The 21,077-nt window shown below is 38.6% G+C and overlaps 1 protein-coding gene across 2 annotated transcripts in view; it reads right to left on the reverse strand.

The window, feature by feature from the left end:
* Positions 1-339: 339 nt before the first annotated feature.
* Positions 340-21,077, reverse strand: part of hace1 (HECT domain and ankyrin repeat containing E3 ubiquitin protein ligase 1) — a 51,528-nt gene continuing 30,790 nt past the window's right edge. The window contains exons 20-25 of one of the 2 annotated variants that reach the window (XM_020923641.2): positions 20,425-20,621; positions 15,286-15,417; positions 10,161-10,259; positions 9,186-9,256; positions 7,080-7,193; positions 340-6,322 (exon numbers count right to left, since the gene is read on the reverse strand). In XM_020923641.2, the coding sequence (XP_020779300.1) occupies positions 6,220-6,322; positions 7,080-7,193; positions 9,186-9,256; positions 10,161-10,259; positions 15,286-15,417; positions 20,425-20,621 (716 nt within the window). In that variant the 3' untranslated portion in view covers positions 340-6,219. The remainder of the gene's footprint in view (positions 6,323-7,079; positions 7,194-9,185; positions 9,257-10,160; positions 10,260-15,285; positions 15,418-20,424; positions 20,622-21,077) is intronic. The other variant, XM_020923642.2, reaches the window with a different exon arrangement.

Below are 21,077 nucleotides of genomic sequence, written 5' to 3' on the forward strand. Positions count from 1 at the left end.
TGTTTCTCTTCTGCTCCTGTCTCTCCCTCTTTCCCCCTCTCCTCTCCTGTCTCTCCTCTGTCTCTCCTCTGTTCCTGTCTCTTCTCTCCCTCTCCTGTCACTCCTCCTCTTCGGTCTCTCCTCTGTCTCTCCACCTCTCTCCTGTATCTCCTTTTCTCTTCTCCTCCGTCTCTCTCCCTCCCCTCTATCTCTCCTCCATTCCTCTGTCACTCCCCCTGTCCTCTCTTTTCTCCTCTCCTCTGTCTCTCCTCCATTCCTCCATTTCTCCTTCTCTCCTCTTCCGTCTCTCCTCCTCTCCCCTGTCTCTCCTCCGTTCCTCTGTCTCTCCCCCTCTCCTCTTCTCTTCTGTCTCTCCCTCTCCTGTCTCTCCTCCTCTCCCCTGTCTCTCCTCTTCTCTTCTCTTCTCCTCTCTCTCCTTCTCTCCTACTCCCCTTTCTCCTCCTCTCTTCCTCTTCCTTATAGCATATTTCAATACTTAAAGTGATTGAACATGTATTTAAAAAGTCTCAATAATCCACAATAGAAATAATCATTAGTCTGGCCAACTCTACTCTAATATTGGTTTGTTGCAGCCCTATAAAATATGACACTGAATAATTCCACCTTTTACATCTAAAACACATTTAGTTGGATGAAAACCATGACAAAACAAGTGCTTGGGACTAATCTAGACGGCTGTTTCTCCATCATGGTTCAACATCAGACTCAGACGGGATTATACAAGACGATGGGGCTAACATCTTTTCACTCATGGTTCAAATTTGGGAACTGGCCCTTTAAATTTTGGCAAACAAAATAATTGGCATCTTGAAATATTTTGGCAAGAGCAAAACAGGCAGGAAAAGGACTAAAAAATAAACATTAACATAAACAACAGAACGTGACAACTGTACATTACCAATACATTTCTAATCAAATTGTAATATGATTTAACCAACTTATTTATTCATATCAAAAAGTTGCTTCAGAATCGTAATATTTAAGCAAAAGTCTTAATACTAAACGATTACTCCTTGACATAGAAAATACATGGATAATTTCATAGAGTGATAATGTGTAAAAGGTGCATTGCTTCAGTAGATGTGAGGCCACTCCTCCTCTCTTTTTATGAAGGTTGTGGTTGTTCCGATACCGATACTGGTATAGGCAAAAGCTCCGATACCACACATTTTTCAGGTATCGTATCGTATTCAGACCAAATCACCGATCCGATACCGCTGTGTATTTTTGTGAATGAGGACGCTCAGAGCAGGTTAAACACAGACTCTGGAAGCTCTGTGGACACTCAAAACACTCTAATAAAAACAAAAAAAGACATTTGTTTTTCCTCTGTGATACCTTTTTTTAGAGTTTGGTGTAGACGCTGAATTTAGTAAAATAACTATGGAGACAGCAGCCCAACCGCAGCGAGGATGAGCATCTTTTTACAAGCCTCACTGTTGTTTTTATTTGCTCTGTGGCCCAAAATGATGAACTAGAAAAATAAAAGTGCTTAAATCATACATACCATATTTTTCAGACTATAAAGCGCACCGGATTATAAGGTGCCATATCAATAATGCTGAATTCTCTCGTCTGTTTTCATACATAATGTGCACCGGATTATAAGGAGTATTAAGCGAAACAAACGGACGACACTTGAGACTGATCCTTTAACCGAGGTGTCCATGATCCATTGGCGGAAATCGTAATTCGCCTGGCGTTGCCTCCCTGTCTTGGTGAATGTGTTTTATGAGTGTGAATGTGGGAGGATAATTTAAGTTTATTTTTTTATTTCCTACGAGGACGTCTCAAATATACATTGAGTAATAATGTGTTTAATGCAGCTTTGCACACATTTGTTTATGATTTACAGAGACGAAACTTAAGACCACATGGCAAATTTGCATAAACTATAAGCGCTGAAAAAACTGCTCGCTCCTTGTGCACTGATGTGGTTCAGCTTCTGTCGGACTCTGCGTGGCTCCTGACTACAGTAACCATAATGCTCCGACACTCCATCAAGCGGTGCGGCTTCATAGCTTACCAAAGTCGTACTAAAACATTTTGACAGATTTTTGAGTGCCGTGTACCACATAAAATCGGTTCAAGGTCATTAAGCACAACCAGAATTAATATATAAGGCGCACCGTTGATTTTTTAGAAAATTAAAAGGATTTTAAGTGCACCTCATAGTCCGAAAAATACGGTACATATATGACTCTAATACTTAAGCCCTCAAAATCACATTCTTTTGCATTTTCTTTAGAGATAGCCTTTTAGTAGTTATTTTTTGCTCTTGTAAAGTAAAAAAATTGACTAGTCTTGTCTACTATTACTGGTATCTTTTCGGAGAGTGCACTAAGGCCAAGTATCGGTATCGGATCCCCCAAAAATGATATCAAAACAATACTAGTTAGAATTCTGATTAGGGTGACCAGATTTTCAAAAACTGGGACACACCGGGTTGGGATGTTTGGTATAAATAAAATTGTGAAAAAAGTGCATAACATTGTGTATTCTAGTGTCAGTCATAATCTGAGGTGCTTCTATCTCTCCATATTTTTTTGGATTATGGGCACAGTTTTCTGCATTTTGGCAAAACAAATGACAATTTATGGTTCTCTTTATGGTTGGCAGGAATCAGATTATTCAAAAAATTGTGATAGTCCTGTTTTAGTCCAAGTTTAGACCTTATGTAGACCTATTTTAGACTTACTTCAGTCTTGGTTTTGATTAAATTGGTCCAAAATAGGGACACCTGGGACATTACTTGTATAAAACTGGGACAAATCACTGGTTTTAGATAAAACTGCTGGGACAGGGGACTCAGGGCTCAATACTGGGACTGTCCCGGGTAAATAGGAACATCTGATCACCCTACTCCTGATCTCTCTGAGTGGAGTGTGCCAATAAAACTCAAACAAGACCTTAAATAATTCCACTAAAATGTTCAAAACGGATTAGATCACGAAACACATCTCCTGACACTGGCCTTTTCAGACATGATTTGTGCTTTGACAAATACGAAACCTTACATCTTTACCACTATTTAACATCTTTCAAAACAACATTCAGTGATTCAAATGCTGTCCATGTATATATACACATCTAAGCAGGAAAATATCAGGTCCGTGTGTTATAAAAATAGACAGCGGAGCCACTGTCGACTGTCTCCAGCAGCTCAGTTCCTTTTGAGTCCAGCAAAAGTCTACAAAATGAGTCTCTACGGGAAAAGCAGTACAGCAGTCGAGTCGGTTGGCGTTTAATGTTTGGCCATGGTGCAAAAATGAAAGATTGTGAATTGACTTTAAGGTGTGTTACGTAACTTTTCTAATGGAGTGTCTGCCTGGTTGTCTCCATGGAGGTGGCTGGAATCTCAAGTTATCCCAGGTCAGGTCTGTGGAGTTTTTAGCAATTAAAAGTACATTGTGTAACTTTTATTTAACTGGTGGAGGGTCCGTCAAATGTTTTTTCTCCATGAAGATGTTATTACTTTGTCTGGAATGTTTCACAGTATGGCATTAAACCTTTCTGTCTTCATGGAGACCAAACCGGACCAAGTTACAGGTCAGATCTGGGGAGAGGCGACCCCGCTCACAGTCAGAATCCCTGTTTTTCTAGGTATTTTTAAGCTACCTGTAACTGGATAAATATAAGGTAGATCTGTTTCATGTCATATTACGGAACATTCTAAGCAAAGCGATGATACAGAAAGAAACAAGAAGGTGACGAATGCCTAACCGAAAAGTTACACAGTGCACCTTTAAATGTAGAATATTAAAGAAGACGTGTTATTCATGGGTTTCAGCTTCTTGTTTTAACATCAACAGCAAAATTTTGAGGACTCTCAGCCATTCAAAAGACAGAGTTTTAAATTGTTAAAGAAGACATATTGGGCTTCTGTCTGCTATATAGTTATAATCTATGTCACTCGTTGACCATTGCATTATATTTTGGACATTTTTCATTTATCTAAAATGACTTAGGCTACCTTTACACTGAAACGAATCACTGTATCACTGTATTGGAAATGATTTGCGTCCAGACACGTCGTTTCTGTGTCCACAAGCCTTCCCTATCCACACAGCTTTGAGCATATTTGTTTACATTTTACAGAAACAAAACTTAAAACTACATGGCTCATCTGCATAAACTAAGCGCTCAAAAAACAGCTCGCTATTGTGCGCTGATGCGGTTCAGCTTCTGTCGGACTAAAGGACATGACTCGGTGGAATATGAGTGTTCTTTCTGTGACAGAGGGGTGTTCTGTTGATGGTGAGTCTGTTCTGTGTTTCTATCGCGTTGGAGATGGTTCATGTTAAACTTTTCAGAGATTATACGTATGCAGGTCACACACAGACCGTATATATATGAATGGACATATATTCTAGCCTCTTAGTGTTTTGGCGGTGAATTACTTTGCGGTGCATAGATCTACATCAGTGCATCAGCATTTTCAGGCGTGCACACAATGCAGGATCAGATCTGTACTCAGATGAGTTCATGGGACTTGGCGGCACCAAATAGTTCCATCTCTGGAGCTGTTTTCCATCGGATTAGTGTGGACGAACACTGCATCCACAACGAAAACGACTTGAGTACGTATTAGTGTGAATGGGGCCTTAGTCACAGAAACTATTCCGCTGACTTCCCAGTTGGAAATTTACTGTTGCGTGAATTACTCCAAATACAACTATGAGAGGGGGAATGAGAAGAGGAAACAATCAAGACATGCTTAAAATCTCTAAAAAGTTGATTTTGCATAATAGGTGTTCTTTAATAGCTATGACAACTGTCCTAATTTTTTTATAATTTTTCTTGTGATTCTGAAACCCATGGATACTTTTGGATTTAGTGAGAATTTTTGATTCCCTCGGATCATGACTTTACACTGTGTTCATCGTAAACCTGCTGTTTTAGGCAGGGGTGTAGGCTATAGTTTTAGGCGATAATGTAGATTATCGTTTTAAGCCATGGTGTAATCTATAGATCAGGGGTCTCCAACCTGCAGCTCAGGAGCTACCAGAAGCTCTCCACCACCTTCCACGTAACTCGCCAAGGGATTTCTGAATTATACGTACTGTGCTGAAAAACTACATTTTATTTAATTAAATGTCTATTACTACTGTCTAATTCTGATGGATATCTTTGCGCATTAATAAATGGATAATAGCTGCGTAAATGTTTCCAAAAATGCATCAAACTGTACCCCATCTAAGGCTCTTATATTTACTCACATTTCTTGTGACCTCTAAAATGAGTAGCTCTCTGGCATTTTTGTTTTGTAAAGGTTGCTCACCAGAAGAAAAAAGTTGGAGACCCCTGGTGTAGACTATAGTTTTAGACCGTGGTGTGGTCTATAGTTCAAGGATCTCCAGCGGCTTAGGAGGTACTAGTAGCTCTCCACCCCTTTCCAAGTCACTCGCCAAGAGATTTTTTGAATTATATGTGTTGTTCTTAAAAACTAAAATGTGATTAATTCCCACTGTAAATATGTCATTTTGATGCCGACTTGTGCACTAATAGATGGACATTGGTTTATGTTTTAAAGGCATCTCACTGTTCTAATTTCTTTCTCAATTTCTTGCAACCGTTAAAACGAGTAGCTCTCTGGCATTTTCGTTTTGTAAAGGTAGCTCACCACAGGAACAAAGCTGGAGACCCCTGCTATTGTTTTAGTGTATAGTTTTAGACAGTGATGTAGTTCTAGGTTGTGGTGTAGACGATAGTTTTAAGCCGTGGTGTACACTATAGTTTTAGTCCTCCAGTGGCTCTCCTAAATTATACGTATTGTTCTGAATGAGTAAAATTTGATTAATTACCCTTGCAAATCTAATTTTGATGTCTCATTTTGAGCACTAATACATATAATAGTTCATTTTTTTAAAGGTATTTAACTTTACCTCATAAGGCTTACCATGGCTGTTATATAAACAACATTTCTTGCAACACAAAAATGTGTAGCTCCCTCTTAATTTTGTTTTGTAAAGGGAGCTGTCTGATGGAAAAAGGTTGGAGACGCATGGTATAGTCTATAGTTTTAGGCCATGGTGTGCACTATAGTTTTAGGACATGGTGTAGTTTATAGTTTTAGGCCATGCTGTAGTTTATAGTATTAGGAAATGGTGTAGTTTATAGTTTTAGGCCATGGTGTGGACTATAGTTTTAGGCCATGGAGAAGTTTTAGGCCGTCGTGTGGGCTATATACTATATACTTTTAGGCTATGGACTATACTTTTAGGCCATGGTGTATCCATAGCTGCCGCAGTGAAGAGCGACCAGCAGACGGTCTCTCAGGACGTCCAGGCTGGGGTACTCTGGGAGCTTCAGCATGTTGATACTGAGGACAGAAGAGAGGAAAACACTGACGTAAGTGCAAGAAAGGTGGAAGAAGAATGCAAAACATTGCCTTTTTTTTTCCAAAACAAAGCAAGTATCAGTCCCATTATTCACAAAGCAACATCACTTTGTCAACTGCATTTTTAGTTGTTTCTTTTTCTTTTAGTTTGAGGAGGATGTTGCCAGGTCATTGATAACTACTTTCATTTCTGTCTGCCCTCACTTCTGAATCATTGAGAGTTGAGAGGGTTTCAGATACAAATACATGTGTACACAGCGCCCTCTAGTGGATTTTCTCTGCATTGACTTGGCAGGCAGTAGGGAAAACGCTTACAGTATCACCATTTTTATAGAACAATGTATTTTTAACATCAATCAGGGAAACAGAAGTGAAATGTGGATGTAATTAGGACTACAAGATTAATCACAATTGAATCAAAACCGCAATTCGCAAAACATTTCTCCACAAACAGCAAAATTTCCTGTCTTATTCTGCATAAAAACTGCTAAGCCTGTAGTTTAGATCTTTAAAAGCGTTTTCTGAAATGTCGTGTATTATTTTGTCAGTTCATATTTCTGTCTTTTGATCAGTTCTGTGAAATATAAAAAATGTGAACTCTGAAGAGAATCCTATTGTTAAAACATAAATCGTAAATGCAATGCTTGCCAGAAAAAAATCACTATTAGACATTTCTCCCAAATCGTTCAGTCTGCTTGGAACTGTCACTTTTCCCCCGTCAGTTTTCTGGGAGTTTTACCATGTGCTGGAGGTAGGCAGCAGGTTGGATGTGTATGGCACTGCAGCGATGGTGAACTTCTGTAGACCTCCTCCTCCCATCAGGAACGCGAAGCCTCCGTGAGGGACCCGCGAACTGCAGACAAAACGGGAAACTGTTCATTAGACTATTAAATTTAACATGTGCTTTTTTTTCTGCCATAGAAATATAATGAAATTTGTTAGTATTTCACATTATATAAACTGGGATAATATAGAGTCTCGCATAAATGGCATAAATGTAAATGTAGTAAACAGTTTTTGACCATGTTATAAGTTGTGTTTAGTGTGAGTCGTGCACGTGTAAGTTATCTTTGGACAGGCACTGTTAGAATAAATAACTTGGCTTAGGTGGTGTATAACTACTGCTATGATGTTACTGATGTACTGCTATATTTTATTATTGTACTATTATAATTCAGTATACAATGACCCAGAAAACAGGGACTAGTTTACAGCTGAGGGATCCAGAGATAGGTTCGGTTCATGTACAATATATTCTATTTCAATCTATATGTCTAATCAATTAACTAAATAGGGCAAGGATTTATTGATAGGGATGTGCTGACTCACGACTCATCACCCTGATCAGACCAGTGAGACTCCTGTAAGGGGAGTGAAATTAATCCGGGAGATCCTTGTCACCATCGGATAAGATTGTGCAACGTGCCAAGAGGCCTGGCTGGCCTGTGCACCAACGAAGAGGCACTAAGTCTAAACCATGGTTGCCTCCCACTATAGTTTGCGTATAAAAATCATTGTATAGGTGTAAATATTCAGTCTCTGCATGGAAATGTCAGCACAGACTCCTTGTACAAGTATGACTTTTCTAATACTGGAATAAGGAAATTATCTGGACTTTATTTGTGTTTCAAGTGTAATTTTTTTGTCTAAGCAGAAACTAACGAACACGCGAGGAAAAGGGTTATATTCCTCAACAGCACACCAGTACATCAGTGACTTACTGCGCCCCTACTCCTCAGGCCACACCCTCTGGTCCTTTGTTCAGAGCCTCTTGATGGTTCCAAAGACCCGATTTAAAACACATGGGGGGCGTGTGCTTTCAGGCTGTGGGTCCCAAAAAATGGAATGCCCTACCCCTAGTCTTCCATGAGGCAGACTCTATAGATCAGGGGTCTCCAACCTTTTTCCTCCTATGAGCTACTTTCTGTAAAATGAAAATATCAGAGAACTACTAGTTTTAGCAGTTGACAGAAATGGAGGAAATATAAGAGCCACGGTAAGCCTTAGACAAGGTACAGTTAGAGGCCTATAAAACATAAAACATTATCCACTTACAAGTTCAAAGTTAGGCATATTCACTGCAATATGTATAATTCAAAAATCCCTTGGTGAGCTACTTGGAAGGGGATGGAAAGCTACTGGTTGGAGACCCCTGCTATAGACTCTTTTAAAAAGCAGCTCAAGTTACTGCTTTTTAGACATGCTTTTTAGTTGACTGTGTAATTCCTCTGTTCTTATATATGTTATTCATTGCCCTGTAAAACACTTTGTGATTTTATCTGTGAAGACGCTATATAAATAAAGGTTTCCTTACTAATTTACTTACATCCTTACTTAATTTATTTCTTCTGTATTCATGAAGTCTTTTCTCCAATCAACCCTCGCTTTCCCCACTACCGATACCACTGCTTTGTACTTTCTTCTCTAGTTTTATTATTAAGACTGGGCAGCGTTGCATAACCATTTTGGCACTCTTTCTTTTTTTTTTTTTTAATTGCTATTCCCTCGCGTGATCTGCAGTTATTCACAGGAGAGGTCCAACAGCTTTTGGCTCTTTGTCGTGATCACGTTTATGGCAACTCCAGCTCCCACTGGGCTCTGCGATTTTCCAAGCCGGAAATCCGTGGAATTGTTTCTCTTATTTAGTGTTTTCAGATCAATACTTACTCTACAATACAACATCCATGAGTGTCAAAGATATATAGCAGAGAAAAACACAACATGTGTTCTTTAAGCCGTCCTTTTCGAACTATTACTTTTAAATGCTTATATTAAAACAACGAGTGAGTGTGATTTTATGATGCAAATATATTTCCCCCACCCAAAAAAAGCTAAATTAACTTACCTCCCCGTCACAAACTGTAGCAGCAGAACCCTCTCCTCTTGGGTCAGACTGTGCACCACCTCCCAGAACCACTAAAAAAAAGAAATCAGAAATTATAACAATGTGAACGGCGACTGTGAAATAGGACAGGAGTCAGAGCATTAAGCAGAGACTGAACGCAGAGAGGAGCAGGAGGGTGTTTAACGCTGTAGGTTTGAAATGACATTGACATTAAAAACCTGTGTTTAAGTTCACTCAAGTGGAGACAATAGTATAAGTGGGATCTGCACTTTGAAAGGTGATGACTTTTCATAGAGACTTCCATTCAGTAAAGATACATACATGATAAATTTGCTACATGTTGTTAGAACTCAGCCGTGCCATGATGGTAAAGCTATCAGTAACTAGCATGCTAACATACACTTCCTGATGTTCAAACAATACACGCTTTATAATGCTTTACAATTAAAAAGTGCATTGTCAAATACTTTTTCTCTATTCAGATGTTATTTCTTTGTCTGCAATGTTTCACAGTATGGCTTTAAACCTTTGTATCTTTCTATGGAGATCAAACCAGACCAAGTTACAGGTCAGATCTGTGGAGAGGCAGCCCCGCTCACAGTCAGAATGCCTGTTTTTTTTTTTTTTTCTAAATATTTTTGAGCTATAAAACCACCTGTAATTTATTAAATGTAAAGTAGAGCTGTTTAATGTCATTCTGTGGAACATTCCAATAACATATTCATAGAAACAAGCAAGCAGCAACGTTACACAATGCGCCTTTAAGTTTGTGTATGCAATACAATATAAAGCATTATTATGAATAGAATGATTAGAGTCTTTTGTCAAATTTGGAAAACTTGAAATGGAAAACTGCTTGACAAACGTCTTAAATTACATTCATAAAAAGCATTGATGATTAAAAGAGTTATAATGTTTATCTCTGAAGGACGTACCGGTATGTTTGTGGTAACAGTGGTTTGACATTGGCCTCACCTGAATGACTGGCTCCTGCTGGTCGTACCCGCTGGTGTACTCTGTGTTTTTGTACCAGTCCTGAACATCGATCTCTGGCATCCCCGACAGCAGCAGCTCCTGTGACACCACAAACAACAAAACTAATTATTATGGGTCTAAAGTGAGGCAAACTTTCCACTAGGGTTGGTCTGATATAGATTTTATGAGCAGATACAGATATTTGACACTGATAACCAATAACCTAGCCAGGCTGGTGCCACCTAGTGCCTCCGCTCATTTTCATTTCTCTTCAGTGACTAGGTCAGGAATCAGAATATACTAGATGGTTCGCAAAAACCCTGGAAGTTGTAGACCGCGCACTGGCCAGTCATCGAAGAGCTGTGAAGCCATGACGTCAAACTCACACGTCTGGGTCCCTTTTGTAGAAAAGCACAACAGTAAACAAAGCGTCGAGATGGATGTAGACGAAGACAGACATTCTGTGTTGGCAACGATTCCCGAGATCGAGGATTTAAAGCCGGAACAAAGAGAATGTTTGGTGAATTTTATCAAGGGGAAAGACGTTATTGCTCTTCTTCCTACGGGATTTGGCACATTACATACATCACGACCAAATAGCAGCGATTGGTTAAATTAAAAAAAGTACTCGCCTACCATCAAACAAACAAATCCTAATGCTGCGAGGTCAGACAGTTTCCAAGAAGTGAAACCGACTAATGAATCAGACTACCAATAACCAATGTCTACTTTCAAATCAAAATCTCAATTTGAGTTGGCAAAATGATCAAATCACAAGGGCCGTAATTATTTAAATAACAAATTGTCCTTGGCAAAACAACTTATCCTGTCTTTTTATAGAAAAATCTTGTTGTATCTGTAATTTAGTCCTCTACAAATCCATGGGTTATCAGTATTTTCTCAAAAGTTAATGCACTCTAAATCAAATCCTACTTTTAAAAGGTTCTATATTACACAAAACTAACTCTTGTGAGATGTCAATCATGTTATAATGTTGTTACCTCATCAAAAACAGACCTGGAGTTGTGTTTTGTTTCATTCACTCGTTTGAGTAACCGATTATTATTAGTCTGTCTACATCCCCAAAGCTCAAAACGCTCTGTTCCACCTTGTGATGTCATGTAGTGATTGTTTTCAAGATAATAGCCTCTTTCACCTTTAGTTCAGTAGAGGTTGGCGATTCCAGGGCTGAAATAATCCAAATGATTCTAGTGAAGGTGTTTGTTTTTTTCAGTTTAAGAGAAGAACTCAGCCTAAATATGCAGGGTTTGTGTGTTAAACATGTAGGAATGAAACAAAGCACAACTCCAGGTCTGTTTTTGATAACAAAAAAATAAATCACAAATCAAACCACAAAGATTGTCAGAAAAATTGCAATTACACAGTTTTTTTTTTTTCCAAAATCCTGCAGCCTGACTCAACAAAACACTAATATTTTCAATAGTTTGCAGTCAAATGTATCCTTGAATCCTCCACTACACTGTGTCCCTTTTATCAGACACAGCAATGACAGCATGACCGAGGCATGTCCAGCCAATCCAGGGCGGGATAATCAGTGCTGCATCGATCGAAAGGGGACGAGAATCTGCAGACACGAAAAAAAACTCTGATCTGATCTGAGAGGGACGGAGGGGGAGGGGCCGCAAGGTCCCGGCAACAAGCCCCGCCCCCTCACGGCTTCAAACGGACCTGCAGGAAATCGATGAACACATCAGAGTGTAGGGTCCAAAGATTAACCGCAATTACAACGAAATTGGAGTTTGAAAGTTGCCAGTTAAAAGGTCCTATACATATTACGCAAATTGATTCTGTGAGCTTTATGTTAAAATGGTGTCACCTTCTCAAAAATAGACCTGGAGTCGTGTTTTGTTTCATTCACATGTTTGAATAATCTTCTATTTTTAGGTTGTCTACACTCCGTTCCAAGTTGTGATGTCATGTAGTGGTAGTTTTCAAGTTAACAGCTACCTTTTATGTTTTGTTCTGTAGATACAGTGGTCCCTCGCTTATCGCAGGTGTTATGTTCTAAAAATAACCCGGGATAGGTGAAATATTTTACAATTATTATATCTGTTTTAAGGCTGTAAAACCTCTCAGCACAAACTTTATACACTTTTTTCACACAGGACAGTTACAACCCTTTTTACACCCATGCAGTACAGGACCGCACCTGCTCATTAACCCCAGATTATATCAAATTTTTGCGCTGCATATGCCATGGACTGAACCAAGACTAAACCAGGACCAAACTAGGACTAACCTAGGACTGATTCCAGGACTGAAGAGGAGGACTAAACCAGGACTGAACTAGGACTAAAACAGGAGTAAACCAGGACTCAACCAGTACTTAACCAGGAATCACTGTCGGGAAAGGCCTGGAGGTGACCGGAAAGGACCGACAGAGAGCTCCGCACCTCACGAAGGTAAGCGCAGCCGTCGCCCGATCGCACAGCACTTCAGAATAACACTGCATTACCTGTATTACCAGATGACATCACAAGGTGGAACACAGTGTTTTCGGTTTGAGGGAAGAGCTCAAGTCTAAATATGCAGTTTTTGTGTGTCAAACATTTGTGAATGAGAAAAGAAACACAACTCTGGGTATGTTTGTGATGAGGAAACAACATTTTAACATAGATCAGAAAATGGATTTCCCGATTATCAGACAATAAAAGACGTTGTAATTAGACACAGACAGGAGGGAGTGGACTTATTTTGACCTTAAGAGCTACAACAAATTATGGTTAAATCAAATACACTTTTACACAAAATTATTATTAGCATTTAGTATATAGATAATAACAAATAAACTGTATTTGCAAATGTCGATGTCACAATTTCAGACGGAGGGAGACTCTACGGGAGATTCACTGTTTTTGAAGGAACTAATCAGTCTTATTCACTTGTCATATTGATGTGTGAATTAAATAAAACACAACTGTACTATACACATTTGATTTTATAACATTATATCTCACAAGAGTAAATTTTCCAAAATAGGACATTTAAATAAGCTTACAAATGTAATGTATGCTTTTTTTTATTATATCGTTGCCATGAGTACAATTAAATTCACAGTGAAAAATTTACAGCAAAGATTCAAGATGCCAAGGGAGAAGCAATCGATCCTGTGTGAGTGAGGAGGACAGACGCCGTTTCCTATTGGCCGTTCTCATCTGTGGGCGGGGTTTACACTTAAGAAATAAGAAAAGAGATGAGGTTTTGATGAGGCTATTTCTAAACAATCAGATCACTTCACTGCATCATTTCCTGCTCGTTACTAAGTTAGATCGAATCATTTTGGATCGATTGCTTATGCTCTTGGTATTGTGGATATTTGCTGCTAATTTTACACTGAATTTTGACTTTTGAATTTGAGAGCTTGCAAATATTTGTGCAGAATATTTAAAAGGTGAATTTTTTAAATTTTATTTTGAATTTTAAACACTTGGAAAATGCACACTTCAAATTTCAGCAACTAATTTAGAATAAAACTATGGCATTTAGAATTCACAATCTGATTGAAACAAATTATCAGGCAGGAGACTCTGGATGTCTGAGGCAGGAGGAGTTTATTTACCATCAGTCCGGGACCCGTTAAACTTGAACACTCAACTCTGCACACTGCTGTTAGCATTGGTTATTCAACCCTGACTCTGCTTCCACACAAGGAGGTTTAAACAGGAGCTAAGAAGGACAGGCTGGAGACATGCTGGCCGAAATAAAATGAGAAAAGCATAGCAGAACGCTTCTGTGAGACGAGCTGACCAAGGAAACTGATCATGTTAAAGAACGACAAACTCTGTAATAGTTTTATGACGCCAGAGCAAACCACAGAAATGTCAACGATGACCTGGAGGTGTCCTTGCTGAGTCTATGCAGGGGATCCAAAACTCCATAACATTTTCTATTGTATTTCAACTTGTACATAATATACAATTACAGTGGTCCCTTGTTTATCACAGGGGTTACGTTCTAAAAATAATCCGCGAAGTAGTCAACTTTATATTTACAGTTATAAATGTTTTAAGTCTGTAAAACCCCTCACCACACACTTTATACACTTTTCTCACACAGGACACTTACAACTCCTTTTACATCCTTCTTAAAATTTATTGCTGCTGTCGTCCTTTTGTTATTTTCCTCCTTCTTTTTGTAACGAACCAAAGATTAATTTATTCCATAATGGAGCCCTACAGCGCAGAGTCCTGCACGGGTCCATTTTTGGAGACCCGGGCCCGCACAGTACAGCACCACACCCGCACGTTAACCCGAGATTATATTAAACTTTTGTGCTGAACACGCCACTGACTGAACCAAGACTAAACCAGGACTAAACCAGGACTGAACTAGGACTAAAACTGGACTAAAACAGGACTAAAACGGGAGTAAACCAGGACTAAAACCAGGACTAAACTAGAACTAAACCAGAACTGAACCAGGACTCACTGTCGGGACAGGCTCGGAGGTGACTGCAGGAGAAAGGACCGATGGAGAGCTCCGCACCTCACAGTAAGCGCGGCAATTGCCCGATCGCACTGCACTTCAGAATCACACTGCTAGAGATCGAACATTTATGTAAACTTGTCAAGCTGAACACACTCTGTACTGTACAGGAGACACGGCACAGAAGAGACTGATTGACAATGGTTTACAATCCCTTAGCCAATCAGGACGCAGGGGGAGGAACACAATACGTGCTCATACGCTGTCAAAAAAACACTGCACTAAAAAAATCCGCGAAACAGCAAGACCGCGAAAAGTGGACCGCGATATAGCGAGGTACAACTGTATATAATTATGCCTTATTTGACACCTGTCTGTTGCTGTCTTTTTTCCTCTTTCTTTAGAATTTATTATTACTATTTATATTGTTTTCTCTTTGCTATTATAATATATTGTCATGTGTGAGCTACTGTGTCCAAGTCATTTCCCTTGTGGATCAATAAAGTCTAGTCTGTAGTTCTAAAGCATAGAAAACAATATAATGCCATCACATGTGCCCAGCCTATTACCAAATCAAAAGTAACTCTATTAATCTATTACCTAATTTATGTGTAAACATTTCTCAACATAACACATTAATATAAATATGTTTCTTTATATTCTATGGTGCTTTCCTCACCAGTTCGTACTCGTCGAAGAGCTGGATGAGGGAGGGAGGGATGAAGGTGTGGAAGCCCTGGAGGAAGGCGTTGATCTGGGGCTGGATGGCTCTGGTCATCCTCAGCTCCGTCACCAACTGCACATACTCCGCCTGCGAACAAGAGACGTATTAAAGAGCCTATATTACGATGTTTTCTGCTCTATCTTAGGATCTTGTTGCTTCATCTTCATAAAAAAACAGACCTGGAGTTGTGTTTTGTTTAATTCACACATGTTTAACACACAAAACCTGCATATTTAGAGTTCTTCTTTCAGTGTTTTTAAACTCTACACACCTTCACTAAAATCATTTGGATGATTTCAGCCCTGGAATCGCCTGTCTCCACTGGACTTAAGGTAAAAGTAATGCCAAAGTAACATATAAAGCAAAGTGCAATGTATTACCTGTAAATATTCAAAGACTGAGACAAGAACAAGAACCTACATGTTTTAAAAAAACCCAGATCCAGAACTAAGGTTATGGAGCGAAACATCACTGTGAAAGAAGTTTATTTAAGGAAAAGTCTTGACAAAGATATAAAAGAATCAAACACAATAATGGCATTTAAAAAACACATAAAATCCAGTCCAATGTGTTAGTATGAAAAAGGAAACTAAGCTGTTGTGCATAATAGTGAAGATTTCTGTTGCAGTTGATTAATAATTGTGCCTGAGCTGAAATGTACTGATTTGAAATGTTTTAAAGTGACTATCAGTGTTTGGAAAAAAGGGAATAGGTAGCATAAGATAACATAAGATTACTCTTCTTTCTGCTCCTTTTCATTCATTTTTTTTGTATGTTTGGTGTTGTGGCACTGTTAATGTCTTTTTTATACTTTATGAATGAAATAAATAAACAAAATAAATGACCAAATAAAAGGAGCTGTTAACTTAAAAAAAAAACTACCAGTACATGACATCACAAGGTGGAACAGAGCATTTTGAGATTTTGAGATGTAAATAGACTAATAATAAAAAAGGGTTACTCAAACATATGTGAGTGAAACAAGACTTTACAACATTATAAGTAGAGGTGTAACGATATCCAAGTCTCATGATACGATATCGTCAAACCTCACAGTATGATATTTATTGCGATTCTTTGTGGAGGCTAAAAAAACTGTGAATATGCTACTTTTTCCTCTTAAAATGTCCTGACAAGACTTGATCCAAAGAACTAAGCCTTAAAAGTATTAGAACTGTTATTTCTTCTTGTAGTCTGCACTGAAATGGAGCAAAGGATCATGGTCTACATAGTTCCCTCTGTCTTTTTTCTTTTTAGCTATTGCTGCACCATAACTCTTAATTTAAGCAAAAAGACTTGTAATTCGATATATTGCGATGGTCCACGATATTATTGTGAGAACTTTGACGATACGATACCACGATATTGTGGTTATTGTTACATCCTTAATTATAACATGACTTAAAGCTCGCAAGAGTCAGTTTTACAAAATATAGAACCTTTAAACGGTCACATTTTTATATAGCGCTTTTTCACCTTCATGGCAATCAAAGTGTCTTGCCAAGGACACAATGACAGCATTCATCTGTGGGAGCTGGAATCGCACCGCCAACCTTTGGGTCAGTGGATCTAAACCCTCTACCAATGATGTTTATGTCGAGAACAGGATTCAAAGGGCCAATTTTTGGATCAGTGGACAAACGCTCTACCAAATGAGCTACTGTCGCCCCTTTAAATAAGATTAGTAATGTATGTTTTTTTATACTTTCGTTGCCATCAATACAATTAAAAAATAAATAGATAAACTTAAAAAACAGCTCAACGGTGGGTCAATGATACAGCGGCTATGTTTACACCAAAAATCTGATCATTATCTGATTTCTGGAGTTATCCTATTATTATAATTACGTATACAGTTACCTATGGCTACACTCCATTCTACTTGACTTTCTAAATACTCCCCACGTGTGTTTTATTAATGGATGGACCAGGGAAGGATTTAAAAAGGTTCTGGAGCAGCAGACTTTACCACCTCCAGTTTGCTCTATACGTGATACTACAGTGCCACCTGGAGTCTGCCTGCGGTACTGCGCTCTCTAATTAGGCCTGTTAGTGGTAGGAGCTGGAGTCGGATCAATCGCTCATAGAGGAGCAGATATGGATGTGTTTAGGAGAGGGGACTTGGGCTGGTCATTAACGCGAACGAACTGCACAGAAAATACTGGAAACTTTTGGACCAGAAGTAACCGCTCGATGACGTTATGAATATGGAAGTGGATTTAGGTGAGCAAGACACTCTATTTGAGGTACGTTTTGGTGATTAGGGAAGGGTGGCCAAAATATTAAGAAACAATATAAATAAGTGATGGTTACTTAAAGAGGGGGTATTACACTTCTGCATACATTACAATTACAATACATATTTATACATATTTAGATTCGTTTTTGACGCTCTGAGCCCCCCTCTCCTTAATCCATGCGCGACCAGGGGTGTATTCAAGTCTCACGATGCGAATTCGTCACGATGCAATATTTATTGAGATATCGTGGGGAAGCTCACGATTAGGTATGTAACAATATCCAAATCTCTCAGTACGATATTTTGACAATATACATCTCACGGTACGATATTTATTGTGATTTTGTGGAGGTGAATATGATACTTCTCTCTCCTCTTAAAATGCCCTGACAAGACATAATCCAAAGAACTAAGACTTAAAAGTGTTAGAACTGTTATTTCTTCTTGTAGTCTGCACTGAAATGGAGCAAAGGATCATGGTCTATGTAGTTCCCGCTGTCTTTTTTAAGCTATTGCTTCTCCAAAACTCTTAATTTAAGTAAAGAGACTTGTAATTCAATATTTTGTGATGGTCCACGATATTATTGTGAGAACTTTGCCACGATATGACAATATTTTGGTTATTGTTACACATACAACACAATCACAGACAAACACAACACAGCGTTGTTGTGTACAGTTTTTTTTATCTTGTTTTTGTATATTTATGCAGAATTGTCAAGTGGGCGTATGAGTGATGTAGGCTTGTGGGCAGAGCTTTGAACAGAATCATACAGCTAAATGTGAGAAAGGTTTGAAAAAGGCCCAGGAGAGATCGCTAAATTACTCAAACATGCATGGTTGACATCTAAAACCTCTTCAGGCATGGTTTTGATGATGTTATAACATCAGTAGAAAGCTAAAAAACAAACAATTTTACATTATACTCCTTTTAAAAGGTGGATTTATAATGTTTGTTACTTAGTTTTATTGCTTAATTATAAAACATATCAGAAAAATGCAGTTAATGTGGGTAAATTACTGTAAAGAAAGCCTGTAGTGTGCAGCTGAATTTGTAATGAGTTTGTAACTACCATAAATCTGGACTACTGAGCGCACCTGAATATAAGCCACATCAACTAAATTTTAACTAAATTTTAAAACTGTACATATATATAGACTGCACCTGAATGTAACCCGTTGGTGTCCACATCTTCAAGAACATTATTAAGTTCGAGCCATCCGCTTTTATCACCTCTGAAGCTTTTGTTGTCTTTTTGTATTGAGTCAGTTCGTCACGCTGCCGTCGCAAAAATCTCACCATCGACTCATTGATGTCGAGCTCACGTGCAGCAGCTCTGTTTCCTTCTTCCACAGCTACATCAAAGCTGCATCATCTGCATTTCTTCGTGTGTTTTCGTGTCTTCGTGTGTGTGTATGAAGTTCAAAATAACTGTTCAAAACACAATCAAACTAGAATCTTCCTCGGCACATCATCCTGTCTCTGCCCAGGCTCTACTGCACATGTCTCCTGCAGAAAGAGCTGTTGTCCTGTCTGTATCATGTCAGTGTCTTGGAGGATTTCAGCAGATTTCAGACTCTATCGGGGGCGGGGTTAGTTCTATCAATCAGGTATGAGTGAATGTCCAAATACTGAAGTTTGAGACATTTCTTCGCTGACAATATCGCAAGCTAGTGTCGCAACTTCATGTGAACCCTAGATCCATGTGTAACTGCACAGACAACGACGTTTTCTGCACTCAGGCTGCGAGTATCCACTGTGTTACCAAACCATAGACCGTAAATATGAATGGACAATGTGCCAAACAAAGAATCCATCCATGTATTCGCCACAGGGTTCAAAGTGTGAGAAAAAAGTAACAGTTTATAGTCCGGAATTTACGGTAACTTAAAATTCTACTATGTAACTTTTCTGGTAGAGTGTCAGCCATCTCCTCATTTCCAGGGAGATATACAGTAATAGTTTTGCTTAGAACGTTCCACAGCACGGCAACAGACTATTAAAAACAGCTTTGTGTTTGCTTCACTGGCTGCGGTTACATGTACACACAAATCCAATTATTATCAGATTTCTGGATTTATAAGATTATTAAACCAATATGTAAACAGCACAGTTATCTTATTTCTATCTGATCGTAGTCCCTCTCATCACTCACATCCGATTTTGTGGTTTGCGTGTCATTTAAATATTCTTTAACGTCGAGACATCAGATTATAATCAGATTTTTGTGTGCATGTGAACAAAGTCACTGTTACGCATGAATGTATCACAGAGCACAGAAGGAAAAAAACACATGTACGCACTTCAAGGATGATATCAGCTACAACATATCAAGTGTTGTGTAGTCTGAAGCCTTAATAGGTTTCATCAAATGCAGCACTGTCTCCCTTGATTTTCAGAAAAGTATTGTATTGTGAATAGCACCAAATGACAGAGAAACTGAGGTAGATTTCCTCCAAATGAGTTTTCTGAATACATGTTAACAGTAAACGTAGATTTACTTCATTCCAAACACTAGAAATACGTTCCAGACAAAATAGGGGTTGGGATTGTGACTTCACTCATCACCAAAATTTTCAATGAGCCTAATGTTACACTAATGGAGATTTTAAGATGCTGAATACTGAGTTTGGAGTTCATTCAACACTATAGAACAATGTATTACCAGCAGAGACCCAACAGTTTATCGTGTTGTTCCACTACACTTTTGTTTATCTTTTGACTTTGCTTTGGCTAATGTAGAATCTCTACAGACAACATGCACAAGTGACAGAAATATGGCGGATTTCCACTTTAACGGTTGTTTTAAAAAAAAAAAATGTATCTTGTATACTGAGCTCTTTGTCTCTTGTACCTTGTTGTCTTGGGTGACTAAGATGGCAGTGCCCCCCGGTTTGAGAGGCACCTCCTCCATGGCTCCGAACACGTCCGTCTCCACAGAGAAGCTCAGCTCCAGGCCCAGGTCACTGATGTCATTGTCCAGGATCCACTGCAGGTTCTTGGCATACTCTGGGTCGATGGAGGACACGTCCTGGTAGTTCACTGGGATACCTAAGTACGGAAATAAAATACATGAAATGCAAGGCTGAGGTGGATAAATAAAATAGACTTAAAAACTGTAATAATGGAAAATATATTCAATATATTAGCGTGCACAGAATCTAAAGGGTGTGACATTTTGGGTAGAGTTAGTTTACGATACAAAGTATAAGATACAAATACAATGGGTTGCTTAATACTGGAAAAAATAATAATTAACAGATATTTTAATGAATAAAACTGAAATTACAAGTTTGGTAGATCAGTGCACAGAATGACGAGAACATACAGACATTATGAGATCCTGCACAAAATATTATTATAATATTTAAAATGTATCATTATAAATAAAAACTTGTATTTCTTCAACTGTGTATTTTATGAATAGTGTTTCAGGTATCAGCATTATCAGTGATATCAGAGGATTTCCACAGATTTGTTTTGCTGTTATCAGCAACAACAACAACA

Source organism: Boleophthalmus pectinirostris, unplaced genomic scaffold, assembly GCF_026225935.1.
Source record: "Boleophthalmus pectinirostris isolate CB_2022bp ecotype Guang Dong unplaced genomic scaffold, ASM2622593v1 HiC_scaffold_6, whole genome shotgun sequence".
In the NCBI taxonomy this organism is placed as follows: Eukaryota; Metazoa; Chordata; class Actinopteri; order Gobiiformes; family Gobiidae; genus Boleophthalmus; species Boleophthalmus pectinirostris.